This window comes from Phocoena sinus, chromosome X (genome assembly GCF_008692025.1).
Source record: "Phocoena sinus isolate mPhoSin1 chromosome X, mPhoSin1.pri, whole genome shotgun sequence".
Taxonomy (NCBI): domain Eukaryota; kingdom Metazoa; phylum Chordata; class Mammalia; order Artiodactyla; family Phocoenidae; genus Phocoena; species Phocoena sinus.
In genome coordinates, this window is record NC_045784.1 from 61,406,820 (window position 1) to 61,423,597 (window position 16,778).

Sequence of the window (16,778 nt, forward strand, 5' to 3'; positions counted from 1 at the left end):
TAGAGTAGGGGCCTGAGTGACAAAGCCAGAGGCCAGTTTATCACCATAGGCCACCAGTTGCTAACTCCTTGAATCAGAAGATCCATCGTCTTTTGAGGATGAACTTTCAACTAAGGCTGCTCTGACCGTTAGCATCCATCCCAGTAGTGGGATGAAGAATGCTTCAACAGGACTGTCTTTGTATGTTTCTTTACTGTTCTCCACATGCCATTTCTTTTGTTATGGTAATGAATTTAGGCAGTTTTACAGGAAAAAAGGCCCAAGGAGCTTAAACACGTACTCCCAACCTCACTTGAAACCTTTGTCAATGTACAGAGTCATTTTTTACAGATTGTAAACAGTGTGTCCCTACTTTTTATTTATTTATATTTTATTGAAGTAGAGTTGATTTACAATGTTGTGTTAGTTTCAGGTGTGTTAGTTTCACAGCAAAGCGATTCAGTTATACACACATGCATATATATATATATATATATATATATATATATATATATATATATATATTCCTTTCTTCTGTTCTTTTCCATTATAGTTTATTACAAGGTATTGAATATAGTTCCCTGTGCTATACAGTAGGTTCTTGTTGTTTAGCTATTTTATATATAGTAGTGTGTATACGTTAATCCCAAACTCCTAATTTATCCCTCCCCCCAACACCTTTCCCCTTTGGTAAACAGAAGTTTGTTTTCCAGGTCTGTGAGTCTGTTTCTGTTTGGTAAATGAGTTCATTTGTGTCCCTACTGCTTAGAATTTCAGCTGCAGGTGGGAAAACTTTAACTCTTCTAGGAAGGATGACTTTTTACCATAGGAACACCCACTGCTTTCTCTTTCCTTATTGCATATCTGAAATTTTTTGATAATTAATTTACATCATAGATGAGACTCAAAATATATTATCCCAAATCTGCAATTTTAGGATACAGAGTTTTTTGCACCATAAAGATACTTTCACAACTTGCTCATGCTGTGGTTTATATTTTTTACATCCAGAATCATAGAAACCTAGAAGTTGAACCCTGAGCAGACTGCAGAGAGCTTGAGTCTTAGGCACGTTGCCCCTGGTATCCAGATGAAGGGATGGATCCTCAGTGAGGGCAGGGACAGTCTCAGTGTTCCCAAGGCCTTTCAGTGCTGGCATCAGAACTTAACTCCTTACTCTCACATCAGTGGTTTTGAGAGCTTCGGACTTACGGAGTAGTTAAAAAAAGAAATTTTGGTGACTAACATAGAGTTGCCAATTTTTAATTTGTCTAATGATGGAAATAAACTCCAACTACCATCTATCACCATAATTTCATAAGGTAAAGAGCACCAAAAGTTTAGTCAGGACATAATCTCAAAATAAAGGACAGTCCTTTAAATTATAGAAAGCTAGCTTGATAGGGGAAAAAGAAAAACAAACCCACTTTATTATTCTAATTTCTCTTATTTTGCTCTGGCCCAGTGAAAATATACAAGTTTCGGACCTGTGGGAACCCCTGAGCACCTACAGAGAAATGTGATTTGAAAATTGCCTCTGGGTTTGGACTGCTATTTTATCTGTCACTGTTCTCAGTAAAATAAAAAAGTAATAGAGGTAAAATCGTCTAAATAACTGATTCTTACCAAGGATTCATTATATCACAGTTCCTGACTTGTTTAATTTTTTTTTTTAATTAATTAATTTATTTTTGGCTGCACTTGGTCTTCGTTGCTGTGTGCGGGCTTTCTCTAGTTGGCGGCAAGTGGGGGCTACTCTTCACTGTGGCGTGTGGGCTTCTCAGTGTGGTGGCTTCTCTTGTTGTGGAGCACGGGCTCTAGGCGCTCAGGCTTCAGTAGTTGTGGCACGTGGGCTCAGTAGTTGTGGCTCGCAGGCTCTAGAGCGCAGGCTCAGTAGTTGTGGCGCACAGGCTTAGTTGCTCCGCGGCATGTGGGATCTTCCCGGGCCAGGGCTCGAACCCGTGTCCCCTGCATTGGCAGGCAGATTCTTTTTTTTTTTCTCCTGTACGTGGGCCTCTCACCACTGTGGCCTCTCCCATTGCGGAGCACAGGCTCTGGACGCGCAGGCCCGGTGGCCGTGGCTCACAGGCCCAGCCGCTCTGCGGCATGTGGGATCCTCCCGGACCGGAGCACGAACCCGTGTCCCCTGCACCGGCAGGCGGACTCTCAACTGCTGTGCCACCAGGGAAGCCCCTGACTTGTTTAATTTGTGCTCAATAATCTGAACTTGAGTTGGGGGTGTGGGGGTGGAGGGAGTATGTTTATACATCATTCTGTCTCTTGAATTTCAGGTGAGATTCTGGAAGTGTCTGATACCGATGAGCAGCCACTCCAGGAGTCTCCAATACTTATCACTGATGATGATGATGATGATGGTTTGGAGGGCCCTGTGATAATAGATGATTCGTGTGATGAGGACCAAACTCCCTCAAATGAGATAAAGAAGAATGAGTTTGCTATCTCCCTACACAAACCATCTTATGATGTTGGTAAGCAGGATCCTGGGGAAAATGTCTGCCAGCCACCAAGTGATGAGCCTAAGGCTGAGGTAGAGATTTCAGTTGGAAGGTTGTCAAGTGATGAAGAGCCTGTACGTTCGGTGGCAAAACCAAGGAAAAGGAAAAATAAAACCAGACACATACCTGTGACACCTGGTAAGCCAATCAAACCAAGTATGCCTGTCCCACTAAGGCTAGCGCCACAAGTGGGTGCCCTTTCCCCCGTATATGTCTGTCTTGTCGAGTCTGCTTGTCCTGTCTACTAACCCTCCGCTATGTTTCAGCAGCTTTCTAGTGGCCGAGGGAGGCAGCCATCCCAGTGAGAAGGCTCTTTCTGGGGAAGGGCGAGGAACACCTGTGTCATCCTCATGCTCCAGTGTCTTAGTATCTGCCGTTCCATCCATTGGCAGTGCTTTATCCCTGCAATTTTTTGTTCTGAGGATATCCCATTTTTCTTAGGATCCAGCCCAATTGCCACTTGCTGTAGAAAGCCGTAAGTCCGAGGTGCTCCTCCCTCCCAGGTTCCCAGAGTTCCTAGGCCCTGTCACTAGTAAAGCACTTACACAACTGTGTTAAGTACGTTTCTGAATCTGTCCTCCCAGTAGATAGTGAGCCTTTTCTTTTTTTGGCCACATCACATGGCATACGGAATCTTAGTTCCCTGACCAAGGATCGAACCCGTGCCCCCTGCAGTGGAAGCACAGAGTCTTAACCACTGGACCGCCAGGGAAGTCCTGATGGTGAGCCTCTTGACGGGAGGGCTCTCACTCATCCTTTAGTCTCTCCTGGAGTCTAGCCTGGTACTTGGCACGTACTAGACGTTTAATAAGTTTTTTAGATAAATGAACGAAGGGCACTAACTCCTGATACGCGAATTTCTGGCTAGAGCAACCGGCAGTATGGGTGCTAGACAAAAGGGGAAAGATTTGGCTTGCACGTTGGATGAAGGTGCCACCTAGGATGGGGGCCATTTTCCTCAGAGTGAGTGCGTGAGTTATGCCACACCATTCCTGGTACTGCACGTGCCTCGGTCGCCCCCACAGTCTAACCTCCAAAGGCATATTCATGTAGCCTCATAATAGTCCTCAGCGCCTAGGACAGAATCCTATCCCGCTTACTCTGCTTACTCGCGTAGGTGAAATCTTTCATGCAGACTAACGGAGGAGGGTGCCCGCTTCCGAGAGAAGCGTTGAGTGTATATGTGCTGCTCTGGGCTTGGCTGTGAGGGCTCCTCCTGAGATTACCTTTCTGTGAGTTGCTGGTTGGTACCAGTTTTCAGGGTACAAACAAACTACTCTCTTTTCAGTTGTTAAAAGAGCAAAGAAGTATGGGACTTCAAAGAACAAACCCGGAGCAGCAAAATTTGAAAAATGCGAGTCTGGGTATGTATGTACTGCTCACGGTCAACGGCACAGGAGTTGACTGCATAGTTGTCACGTGCAAAGTTGTCCACTGGGCACGTGTGGGGGTTTTCAAGGGGATGAAGAAGTCTGCTGGGGCGGGGGGCACAAGTTTTACCTCCCTGAATGGGGAGGGCAGAAGCGGCAGGAGGAGGAGAGGAGGAAGGGGGGGGAGGAGCCTCAGTGCCCTCCCTCCCCCTCCCCCAACAGAGCCGGGGCGTGGGCACTCTGCACAGATTTCAGCGATTCTGGGCAGACTGGAGCCTTTTTGCCCTCCCCCCCCCCCCCCCCCCCCCCCCCGCCACAGGAGCTCTGACCCCTGAGGTTTCCTTTGTCCTTCCACTCAGATTAAACAATGATGTGTAGCTAAAGATCCTTTTTTTCAGGCCAGATGCAGCCTCATGGCCACCAGTTTGCACTGAACTAAAAGCAAAGGCAGTGGGAATGGTGAGAAGGCAGAACAGGTGTGTTCCCATCCATTGGAATTGGGGGGAGGCAGTCAAGGTTGTCTTCCAGGGTTTTCTAGTGTTCTGGATGGACCCTTATTCTTTTTTTTTTTTTTTGCGGTACGCGGGCCTCTCACTGTTGTGGCCTCTCCCGTTGTGGAGCACAGGCTCTGGACGCGCAGACTCAGCGGCCATGGCTCACAGGCCCAGCCGCTCCGCGGCATGTGGGATCTTCCTGGACCGGGGCACGAACCCGTGTCCCCTGCATTGGCAGGTGGACTCTCAACCACTGCGCCACCAGGGAAGCTCCTTCTTGCAAATTTTTAAAGCTTAAGTGTTAGGGTGAAATAAATAGTCTCTTTATTAAGCTATATGTTAGATATTATATTGATACTGAAAACAACAGGTCATTTAGACCACAGACATGTTAATGCTCAAAGGAAGCAAAAAAAAAATGCATTTTCTCACTTAGGTTCCAAGAACTTCTCACTTTTTCTCTTAAAAATATGATATAGTGAGCATACTTTTGTTTTTCTTTGCATTCAGGAGTAATTTATACTTACATCTGAGTTATCTTACAAAAGAAGGGATATATTTGAAGGACTGTACGTTTCTTTTTTTACCTGTATTTTGGGGCAATAAATGCATCTATTTTTAAACATATGGTGTTTTCCTTTTAAGAAATTTATTTATTTATTTATTTTTGGCTGTGTTGGGTCTTAGTTGCTGCGCACAGGCTTCCTCTAGTTGCGGCGGGCGGGGGCTACTCTTTGTTGCCGTGCGCGGGCTTCTCACTGCGGTGGCTTCTCTTTCTGTGAAGCACGGGCTCTAGGCACACGGGCTTCAGTAGTTTTGGCTCGCGGGCTCTAGAGTGCAGGCTCAGTAGTAGTGGCACACGGGCTTAGTTGCTCCGCGGCCTGTGGGATCTTCCTGGACCTGGGCTTGAACCCGTGTCCCCTGCATTGGCAGGCGGATTCTTAACCACTGTACCACCAGGGAAGTCCAATAATTGCATCTTAAGGGGAGAAGAAGAATGATGTGTCGGGCGTAGGGGCAACAGAGAAACTTGGACTTGAGCAGAGAGGCTCTCTGTTTCTGCATTTCTCTTCGGTTCGGTGCGTCATGTCTTAGATGGGCCCCCTTGCAGCAGAGCTTGTTCTCTGGATTCCTAGATCCATATTTAAGCTGCTTTGCCTCTAAGGGGCATGTGTCTTAGGTAGAGTGGGACAAATGAAGGAAGAAGCTGCTCCTTTGTGTCATTGTCCTCTGCCTCATATCAGGAGGCTGGCCTGTTTGGACTCTTCTCTGTTGCCTTGCTGCTTCCTGTTTCAGTCTGTAGGCTTCCTGTTGTGCTCAGCATTGTTCCTGTGCAGGCTGCTTGCTGGTCATGGTGTCTGATGCATGCGTCCGGGGTCTTGTTGGTTCCTCTGATGTGGAGATACTCAGTTTGCAGTAAAGCAGCATTACCACTGAAGTGAAGGCTTGCTAAGCCACAAGCTGCTTGATGTGAGTATAGACACACGCAGGGATCACGCTCTCTGCTGAGGTCTGCAGATGGTTTAGGTTTTTATCTGCCACCTTTTCTGATGCAAATTTGCTTTCAGGACTAAATAATTGGAGGCAGAAATATTTAGTCACCCTTATCAGACTGTGGGGCAAAAGTCCGTTACTTTAGCTGCCTATATCTTCTCTGGTACTTTCCCTCTGTCTCCACCCTGGGCAACTCTCATAGGGTTTTATTTTGTGACTTAAGGGTTAATGAGTGTCTTGGCAAAATCTCAGTCTCGGGTTCAGGTCAGAAACACTTCCCTCTGTTTGCTACTGGTTTATCATCTTTTCAGCTCTGTGGGCTCATCTCTTTGGACTCGTGGATTGTTCCAGCCAAGATAAAAATGTTTCAGTTTAGGGGCTTCCCTGGTGGTCCAGTGGTTGAGAATCTGCCTGCTAATGCAGGGGACACGGGTTCAAGCCCTGGTCTGGGAGGATCCCACATGCCGTGGAGCAGCAGGCCCGTGAGCCACAACTACTGAGCCTGCGCGTCTGGAGCCTGTGCTCCGCAGCAAGAGAGGCCACGACAGTGAGAGGCCCGTGCACTGCGATGAAGAGTGGCCCCCACTCGCCACAACTAGAGAAAGCCCTCGCACAGAAAGGAAGACCCAACACAGCCAAAAATAAATTAATTAATAAACTCCTACCCCCAACATCTTCTTTAAAAAAAAAAGTTTCTGTTTAAATAAATAGGTATTACATGTGTGAGTTTTTTATGGGCTCAGCACTATTCTTTGTGCATTTGAATTAGGCCTTGAAAGATGGGGCAGCAATAGTGGTCTAATGGAAATACCGTGAGATTTGGGTCAAAAGATTCAGTGTCTGTGAAATTTGGGTAAGTCATTTAACCTCTGAACTTAAGTTTAGTCATGTGCAAAGTGGAGATGGTAAGAATAGTAGTAGCTTCTTTGGAGGGTGGTCGTGAGGATTAAATACGATGATGCAAAAGGAAGTTCTTAGCAAATGATGAAGTGCTCCACAGAGGGTGGGTCTCAGTAGAGGTGGAGGTGTGGCCATTCTAGGCCATGGACAAATCGGTTCATGTCCAGGGAACATTTAAGTTGCCCAGTTTGGCCAGAGTAGAAATGATAGCTGGAAACAGAGGTTGGAACCAGGTTGACCTGGGCCTTGAATGTTAGGCCAGACAGTCAGTGAAAAGCCAGGGAGGGACAACATTGGAACATGGCCTAGGAAAATTAATCTGGAGAGAGGTGTGTGTGTGTGGTTGGATTAGAAGAAAAAGAGCCTGGAGGTGAGGAACACAGCGGGATGCTGTAGTAGCAAGGCATAGAGGGGGGGACAGGAACTTGACCTAGAATGGTGACAGCAGGGTGGAAAGGAGGGGCTGGCTGGAAGAGATGATGTGAAGGAGACAGTGGTCTGCCTTTGTGCCTAGTTGAATATGGGGTGAGGGAGAAAAATGAATTTAAAAAGTCTCTGAGGTTTTTAGCCTGTTAGAACAGAAGTTGAACAATTAAACACATTTAGCAGGAGACATACTCCGGTTAGTAAGTTGGAAATTTGCACTGTGCAGTTGTAAACGCAGATCTTAGGAGAGAGGTGGAGACTGCAGATCCAGATGTGGGATCACCCCTGTTGAGGTTGGAACCATGGGCTTCACGTCTCTGACAGTGTGCGGGGAGTGACGAGAAAAAGGCTATGAATGGAATCTTATAGGAGATGCCCTTGTAGCAGGAGCTGGAAGGAAGAGGGACCAGCAAGTCTTCTCTAAGTCTCTCTTGACATGACCTGTATGTATGCATTTCTTCTACTGATTTCTTTCCCTCTACAAAACTCAGTTGAATTTACCTTTGCAGGCATTCTGAGTGCAAAATACCTGGGTGTTTCTTGCGTGACATTGAGAACTTAAAGCAGTATTCTGGAAAGAATTTCAAGCAAAATAAGGATGAACTGGTTCAGAGAATCTACGCTCTGTGTAACAGCTCTGTCTTTGATAAAAAGGTAGACTCGATGAAATAAGCACTTACTGAGCACCTGCTGTATGCCCAGCTCTCTTGGGAGCTGGAAGGTGTGCAGATGTACTAATTGTATATTTCCTGCCCTTGAGGAGTGTCAGTTTAGATGGGGAGGGGAGTTGAGACATGCATACATGAAAGACACAGAATGTTTTGTGGGTTACAGTATATGGTCCAGACTGTTACTACCACAGGTGATCAGCAGAGGGAGAAGTCACCGAGAGCCTGAGCGGTTGGGAAATAGGATTGCCTGGAGGGAGTGAGACTTCTTCTGGGTCTTGAAGGATGGTAAGGGGAGAGAACAACAGTGGTGGGGGAGAGGGCAAGTGTTGAGGCTTGACTATCTGGAAGAGAGGGTTCGTGTTGAAGGATACTAGGAAAGAGCTGTGGGACCTTAGGCAAGTTACTGAGCCCCTGTTTGCTCATCTGTAAAACAGGGGCAGTCCTAGTACCCTAGTCCCTACCACCTACTACTTCACAGAATTACCGTTAGGCCTGGATAGGTGAATGCCCCTGAAGTGCCTAGAACAGGGCCTATGACATAGTGAGCAGTACACATTAACTAGCGTAGGGCTGGTTAATGGAGGGCCTTGGGAGTCGGGTTGGAGGAACTTAAATTGAAATCAGTAGGCACCACTGCCCAGGGATGGGATGTAACTGCCCAGGGATGGATGGGATGTGGAGTGCCTGCTGAAAGAAGTTGTTCTGTCAGTGGCCTGTGGTGTGGACTGGATCGGAGAGAATTTGGAGGCACAGAGACCTGCGGTCATGAGGTTTTCCAGACTTTATTGACTCTGGTGACAAAACTTCCTGCAGGGAAAGTTCTTAGATCTTTCTAAAGGTTCCCCAGCCTTTGGTGCCCTTCCTGATGACAGTGGTGTTACATCAGATAACTCTGATGAGTGGAACCTTAAGTGTTCTGAGTTGCAGTTTTAGTTTTGCCTCATGGCTCTCATGCGCGGGCTCCATCTCCTAGCCCAGCAGAAGTGTCCTTCTCTCCTTGGCTGCCCCCGACTTTTGTCTCCATACAGGGGAGCACAGAGCCTGCATTCACGTGCTTGCAACAGTCTCATCTTTACGTGGGCTTCAGCTTAGGTTTTATTCTCCCCAGAATGTTAGAGTTGCAAAACTCTTGAGTTGATATTTTCTGGTCTGCTTAGAACCGCCTTCTGATTCGCTCTTGTTTGCTTTTTGTTCTCAGATGCCGGAGAAAATTGACATCGGCTGGAATAAAAAGATGCTGAGAACTGCTGGTTTATGCACCACTGGCGAGATTCGATACCCGAAGAGGGAGCGTTATGCTAAGATTGAGATTTCTCAGAAAGTCTGCGATTCTGCAGGTGATGGCAGGAGCCGGGCAGCTCCCCTGCTGCACTTAACATCCGATATGGCGACTGGGAGGTTACTCTTGGGTGCTGGTGTTCTCTGGCCGCCTGTGTCACAGCTTTCCCTGTCACTCCTGGGTGGACAGGCCTACTCTGTGTTGCTTAGAGGACATTATTATTGGATGTCTCACCACCACCAAGAATCCAGTTCGTCCATATTTCTACCGGGCCTAACTTTCTCTCTGCAGCTCCCCACTGCCAGCAGCAGCATCTCCATCCTCCCAGTAACTGAGGTTCGAGGTCCCCTATATCTAGCCAATCACCGGATGTTCATAATGACTCTCCTATTATCATTCCTTCTCTGTCTTTGCCTCTGCCTAGCTATGGACCCTCATCACCTCACTTTTCTCCCTGCTCCATGCAGTTTCTTGCTAGGAAACCTTGGGCTTGCCAGTGCCTCGAGTGTGGCTTTCGAGGCCATCGTACTTTGCCCCCCTCCATGTGGCCAGTCTTGTCTCTCACTACTCCACCTGTGCTCCAGCCAGGCTTTCTTCCCGCTGGCTTTCAAAATGGACCACATGCTTTCCTGACCCCAACCTTGGCTCACCTTCTCTACCACACCTAGAAAGACCTTGATAATTTTGCCGATCTAGTCAATTGTTAAGGGCCCAGCTCAGATCCCAGCTTCTCCACGGAGCTTCTCCTGACCAAACCCCACTTTATGCTCCTGGAGGGCGGCGACCGGGTTTCAGCTGGATGTATTTCTAGCAGTGTCCCACAAAAAGAGCACATTGGAGCTTTTCCAAAAACACTTGCTCCGCTGACGCTCTCTGCCATTAATAAAATCGGGTTGAATTCGGTAGAAATTTCACCTTCAGAATCCTGGGGCGATAACACTCCTGCCTGCCCACATACGCTTATGTGTCTGGTGGGGTGGAGAGTCTAGGGGTGGTTGGGTAACAGACCAGAAGGGAATCGGTTTAAGCCTCATGATTTCTTTTCATTCCTCTTCTAAGACCGACTCCGGGATACTTTGATCCATGAGATATGCCACGCAGCCTCCTGGCTGCTCGATGGCATCCGTGATTCTCATGGTGATGCATGGAAGTATTATGCCCGAAAATTGAATATGGTGCACCCGGAGCTGCCCAAGGTCACCCGTTGCCATAACTACAAGATTAACTACAGGATTCATTATGAGTGTACTCAGTGCAAATTCAGGTAAGACCCTTCTCCTCAGACTTTGTCCACTTAACGTTTTTACTATGGCCTCCACGTAGTCTTCAGTGGTTTTATCAGGAAGTACATGGCTATCTGACTTGAGGAGTAAAACTTCTCTACTCCTTTCCATGTCTTCTTTGTCCATTCTCTCCTTCTTTGAGCCAGCCTGACCACGGCCACTGCCTGGTGCCCCACTTACTGAGATCCCACAGAAGAAGTCTGGCTGTGGGCTCAGGGGCAGCAACTCTGAGAAGATGCGGAGGTACAGTGACTGATTCGTTTGCTGTGTGGTGTTTCTTTCCTCCTTAGGGTCGGCCGCTACAGCAGATCATTGAACACCGAGCGCTTCATCTGTGCCAGGTGCCGGGGCTCTCTGGTCCTTCTGCCATTAACTCGTAAAGATGGCACCCCCATTGAGCCCCACGTGAGACCTTTTGCCAAGTATGTGCAGGAGAATTACAGAATAGTCAGGAAGGAGACGGCAGGGATAGGTCATGGGGATGTGATGAGAAAGCTGAGCAAGGATTTTACTGCCAAAAAACAAAGCCAGGTTCGTTGAGGTTATCTGAGAATGTATTTGTGTGAGGTGAATCATCTATTGCTAAGGAGTTTTAGAAAGATATCTTCGATGCTGTGAAGTTATGAATATTAGAATTTAAATCCTTCTTTAAAAGCTTCCTGTTGTTAATGTTGTTTGTTCTTCACTAAGAGTTCTGTTGCTAACCATTTTGTGCTGATAACCCAAAAGCACTTTGGATCTACCTTGGGTCTTATTTAGATGCTGTAGTTTTAACATGTAGAGCAAAATGCAAAAGAGAAATGATGTCTGGAGAGTGGCACGTTGAGAGAATGAGGCATGCTGAGAAGAGAACAAGTTTTAAAGACAGTACTTCAAAACCAGAGCTGCTGTCAGATGTAACCTGTTACACCTACCTGGAAGTGAAATACAGACATGTTTCATGAGTTTAGCTGCTCTTGACATTGTATGAAGCCACCTGAACAATGTAACTGTTCATAAAATAAAAATAAACAAATGTTTTCTGCAGCTCACTTGTTAGCAAAGTCTGTTCATTGACAACCCATGTCCAGAGCAGAACAAACCCTTGGGTCTTTGTCTAAGACCCCGGACCTCTCAAGCTCTCCAGGATGTGTCTGGAAGAACAGCCTCCGTTTAGGGTTTCTCTTGGATTTTTGTGACTGCCCATAAGCACTTCAACAACCTCCCCACTTTTGGGAGCTGTCTGGGATATAGACTGGAATCAGCGTTGTATTTGTTTTCTGTTTCTGCCAAAACAGTCTGCCAAAGCAGATTACCACAAGCTTAGTGACTTAAAACAACACAAATGTATTATCTTACAGCTCGGGAGGTCAGAAGTCTGGCGCAGACCTCGTAAGTCTAAAATCAAGGAGTGGGCAGGGCCGCATTCCTCTCTGGAGGCCCTGGGCGGGGGAATCAATTTCCTTCTCTTTCCACCTTCTAGGGGCTGCTTGCATTCCTTGGTTTGTGGCCCCCTTCCTCCATCTTCAAAGCCAGTGACATCTCTTTTCTCTGACTATCATCTCCCCTTCTGCCTCCCTCTTTCACTTTCAAGGACCCTTGTGATAACACTGGGCTCACCCAGATAATCCAGGAAAATCTTATTTTAAAGTCAGCTGATTAGCAGCCTCAATTCCCTTTTGCCATGTGAGGTAACGTATTAACATATTCACAAGTTCTAGGGATTAGAGTGTGGACATTTGGGGACTTGTTATTCAGCCTGCCTCAAACATCTTTACTAGTCTAGCATCACTGATACTTTTTTATAGGCAGGATGTGTGATTCTGTCATCTGCCTTCCATCCTTCCTTCATTTTGCGGATGCTGAGAGTGTTCTTTCAGTGGCCACAAACTGAAGCCTAAGCACAGATATAGATGGGATCGGGTATGTACACAGGGTGGTACGCGCTCCCGCAGCTAAATCCTTGGGTCCCTCTTCTGCAGTCCCACCTCCAGCCACATCTGCAATCTTAGCAAAGCCCAGCTGGCCTGTGAAACTGGATCATGGCCCATTGCTGACTTCATTAGGGAGAACTGACAATGCAGTGGTTCCACCCCTGCAAAGGGAGGGTCCAGCCCTCTGCCTTACCTCAGTAGCCCTGGTCACTTCCCCCACTCACTTCCACCCCAGCTATAGCCATGGGAAGATGCTCCCTGCAGCCCACACATGCCTCCAGGTGGCCTATGTGCTAATGACTGCCAAGTCGTCCGATCTCCTTTTTTTCCAGTCCCACTTGTATCTCTTTAGTAAGAGCCTGCGTCACCTCTAACATGAATGACCACTACAGCCTTGTAACCTATGATACCCTCACCTGATCCCAAACTAACTTTCAGTCTTTCACACCCTTTCTCTACCTGAACCCTTAATTCTAGCCAGTTGGGACCAGTTATCATTCCTCCAATAAGCATTGCTGTTTCCAGCCTTCCCGCCTTTGCTGCTGCCCTCCCATCTGCCTGGAAATACCATCTTTCCTTCTCTTTGCCCTTGGAAATACTACTTGCCCCTTAAGTTCTTACTCATTTCTCTGTCTTCAAGAAGGCTTCCCAAATGGCTCCAGCCGCAGTGCTCTGAACATGTGCTGCACATTTGCCTCGTGGCATAGACTGCTTGGTATTGTCACCTATACATTTTCCTTGCTGGCCTAAGCTTCTGTAGTGCAGGGACTATGTCTTACTTATGTCTGAAGGCCCTTTCCCCAAATTATGCCTAGACAGTGTCTAGCCGGCGGGTTGGCTAACTGCCTACCCTGCACCCATGTCCCTGGGTGCTTCCCTGTGAGGGACAGGTGTGCCCAGGAGGGCAGAGAGGAGGGGAGACAGAGACAGAGGCAGCATTGTTTGGCACAGACCCAGGGCCAGACAAGGAGAAGCAGGAAGTGCATCCCCAGAGCCTGGGCAGGGCTGGCTGCAATGATGCGCTAACACACCCTGGGTCCTGATTAGCTTGTTTATTGAAAAGTTTGAAGCAGAGTTTTAGACATAAAAATCAAAGTGAGCAAACACAGAGGTCTCGGGAACCACAGCCATAGTCACTGCGGAACAGGAGGCCCGGCCAAGGCCGCTGCCGTTATGCTGTTTGCCTCATGCTCCCTGCATACGGGGAAGGTTGAGGCCTAGTTACTGAATTAGGAGGGTGGTGGGGTTCCGAGCGGCCAAGGTAAGAAGGGCCTGAAGGCAGCCACCTCTGAAGCGGCGGGATGGGGGCTGCGCAGCTAAGGAGCAGTGATGGGGCAGCCCCCAGAGCCAGGAGGGTGGCTCCCTGGGAGACCCAGCAGTACCAGGGCCATCGGGGACTCCAAGGAGTGTGTGTCTGGGGAGTGAGCGAGGGAGGAGCCTGGAATGGGGGAGTCGGGCTGCGTGGGAAAGGGGGATCCCCCATCCCAAGCCTTACAAGCCTGAGTAGGAGGCCTCTGTGGTCTCAGACCAGGATGAATCCCGGCGGGAAGCCGGAGGCTGCCGCTGGTGGCCCCTCTGGTTGGGGCAGCCCAGGCGCATGAGTAGCATCCACATCCGCTCTCGGAACTTGACACCCACAAAGGCATAGAGCAGAGGGTTGAGGCAGCAGTGCATGTAGCCCATGCCCGATGTGACCGACTTGGCCACGTCCACACTGCTTTCTCGGCCACAGTTGCGGGCCACGGCCCCCAGGTCCATGAGGGTGTCCACCAGCACCACCAGGTGGTAGGGGGTCCAGCAGAGGGCAAAGGCCACCACCACCACCACCACCAGCCTCATGGCTCTGAGCCGCCGCTGGCCCCTGGAGACCAGCAGCACAGCCAGGATGCGGGCATAGCAATAGGCCATGACCAGCAGCGGCAGCAGGAAACCAGCGACCAGCTGCAGAATGCGCAGGGCCGTGCGGCCCACCTGCGGGAAGCTGTACTGGCAGTGGGTGGCGTTGAGGCGCTTGTCGTGGTGGGCGGACAGGAAGATGAAGTCCGGGAGTGCAAAGAGCAGACAGAGCCCCCAGACCGCCACACAGGTGATGGCCACGCGGGTCGGGGGACCCCGGCGGTAGAGCTGGGTGGCGTGCACGATGCTCAGGTACCTATCGAAGCTGATGCAGGCCAGCAGGAGGGCCCCTGCGTAGAAGTTGATGTTGAAGAGGGCACCCGCCACTTTGCAGAGGCCAGAGCCGAAGACCCACTCGACGGCTGCGTCCACCGCCCAGAGCGGGAGCGTCAGCACCAGCAATGCGTCAGCCACGGCCAAGTGCAGCAGGAAGGTGTCGGTGCTGCTCAGGACCGCCCGCTGGCTCAGCAGCACGGCCGCCACGGCGCCATTGCCCAGCAGCCCCATCATGAAGAGGAGGCTGTAGAGGACGGGCAGGAAGGCCCGGTCGAAGTTGAGGCTGAAGTCCTGCGGGCAGGGTGGGGAGGCGCAGCAGGAGTCACTCTCGTTTTCTCCGTAGTCATAGGAAGAGTTTTCCAGGAGGAAGGCAAGCTCCGAGGCTTGGAACTCTTGGCGTTCACTCATCTGTGGAGGGAGGGAGGGCACAGAGCCTGTGAAGGCCTTAAAAGTCACTCCTTCGATTAGGAATTTGAGATTAACAGATACACACTATGACATGTAAAATAGATAAACAGCAAGGGCCTACGGTAGGGCACAGGGAACTATATTCAATATCTTGTAGGTTATCTATAATGGAAAAGAATCTGAAAAAGAATAGATATATATGTAAGCATAACTGAATCACTTTGCTGTACACCTGAAACATTGTAAATCAACTACACTTCAATTAAAAAACATCACTCCTTCAAGATTTAGTCTGAGGAGGCTTTCTCGAAGCAACTCCTCTGTAAGGCAGGCCCGGAGGCCCGGGCTGTACCCTGTAAACTGTCCTGCCTTTCCTCTGAAACCACGCCCTCTGAGCTCCCGGTGCCCGGCCTGGGTGCTGGGCTGGTAACTTCCCTTCTCGAAGGCTGCTTCTCTCTCTCCCTTCTGAGTCATCCCATCGGCCCAGGGACTGTGGACTGGAGGGAGAGCTTCCATCTTGTGCCCAGAGCCCTCCCGGCCCCCTCTTCTCTCTGCTTGCCCTTCCTTCATGGCTTATGGTCCTCAGTGTCCTGGCCATGCCTAGTTCCACCACCTTGGTCCCCTGGCGCCTATCCGCCGTCCCCTCTCCCAGTCACTGGCCCTCCTCTTCCCTCAGCCCTTGTCTGGGGACTCCAACTTCCTGCCCCCCACCCCATGGGGCCCCTCTACAAATCACTGCAGCCCCCAAACACATGCTTTCTGCCCCTGTCCTTCCCCTCCCCTACACTGAAGCCTGCCACCCGCCGGGGACTTGCCCAGCAAGCTCTATTAGAAACATTCCTTACCCCCTTCCCCTGCAAACCACTCCATAGCTGAGGGCCTCCCAGGGGCCAATTCAGTCCGGCATGGAAGATCAAAGTTCCAAGTCAGAGCTGAAGGGAGCCTTGGGGACCGTGAGGGGTGAGCCTCAACCTCATGCGTTTCGCGGATGAGGCACCAAAGCCAGAAAGGGGAGGGGTCTCGCCTGTGGTCATTCACAAGTCAGTGGCCAAGGTGGTTTCCCAGTTCCCGGTCCAGAGTGCTCCTTCTACACAACCCCTGCATTCTCTACCTATTCACCCAACCCTCTGGTGGCCCTGGCTTGTGGGCCAGTCCTGACGTTCCCCTAGTGTCCTAGGCTCTCCACTTGGAGCTGTGGTCTGGCCTGGCTGGACAGCGGCACTTACCTCGGGGACCATGGCTGGGCTGGTACTCTGGCTGCCTGGCCGTGTGCTGCCTGCCCCTCTGCTTTGGTGCTTGTGGTCGGGAACCTGCGCTACACAGAGGAAGTCAGGGTTTCACGCGGTTCTTGGCAGCAGCCTCTTCCAAGGGGTGATCTATACCAGAACTCCCTAGACCCAAGGCCACGGGGTGCCTACCCCAACATCCCGCTGGCCCGGCGAAGCTGCTCTGGGAGTTGAACACAAGCCTGGGACCAGAAAGCCTGGGGCCGAGGGAAGGGCAGGGGCAGGTGCTTTGAGGGGAGAGGTCTGAAGGAGAAGCAGGGCAGCTGGCAAGGGCAGGGGTAAGAACTGCTGCTCATCCGTCCTGGGCTGGAGTTGCTCTCGCACGATTGTGGACTGGATAGCTAAACGTGTTAACTCTATAGAGGAGATGAACCTTCTTAAAAAATGAAAATATTTGAAAGCAATCCATCGCACTAATTCTAGTCCTTTACTATTGCCCCTCCCTGCTAAGCAACTGGGGCAAGGAAAGGGAACTGCTAGTAATGAACTTGCTGTGTGCTGGGTGTTGCTTTAGGCGTTTCCTCTGACACTGCCTCATTCCAACCACACAAATCCCTTGTAGGGGCGGTGGGGGGGGGGGGGTGGGC

General features: G+C 49.7%; 2 protein-coding genes across 2 annotated transcripts; one reads left to right on the forward strand and one right to left on the reverse strand.

The window, feature by feature from the left end:
- Positions 1-1,069: 1,069 nt before the first annotated feature.
- Positions 1,070-11,431, forward strand: GCNA (germ cell nuclear acidic peptidase). The gene is made up of 7 exons (XM_032618915.1): positions 1,070-1,088; positions 2,271-2,633; positions 3,784-3,859; positions 7,689-7,833; positions 9,049-9,187; positions 10,189-10,393; positions 10,703-11,431. The coding sequence occupies exons 1-7, from the start codon at positions 1,070-1,072 to the stop codon at positions 10,950-10,952; spliced, it is 1,197 nt and encodes a 398-aa protein (XP_032474806.1). The 3' UTR covers positions 10,953-11,431.
- Positions 11,432-13,362: 1,931 nt separating this feature from the next.
- On the reverse strand, positions 13,363-16,268 carry CXCR3 (C-X-C motif chemokine receptor 3). Its single transcript, XM_032619726.1, has 2 exons — positions 16,132-16,268; positions 13,363-14,905 (listed from the first exon to the last, which is right to left on the reverse strand). The coding sequence occupies exons 1-2, from the start codon at positions 16,141-16,143 to the stop codon at positions 13,817-13,819; spliced, it is 1,101 nt and encodes a 366-aa protein (XP_032475617.1). The 5' UTR covers positions 16,144-16,268; the 3' UTR covers positions 13,363-13,816.
- Between the last annotated feature and the right edge of the window lie 510 nt (positions 16,269-16,778).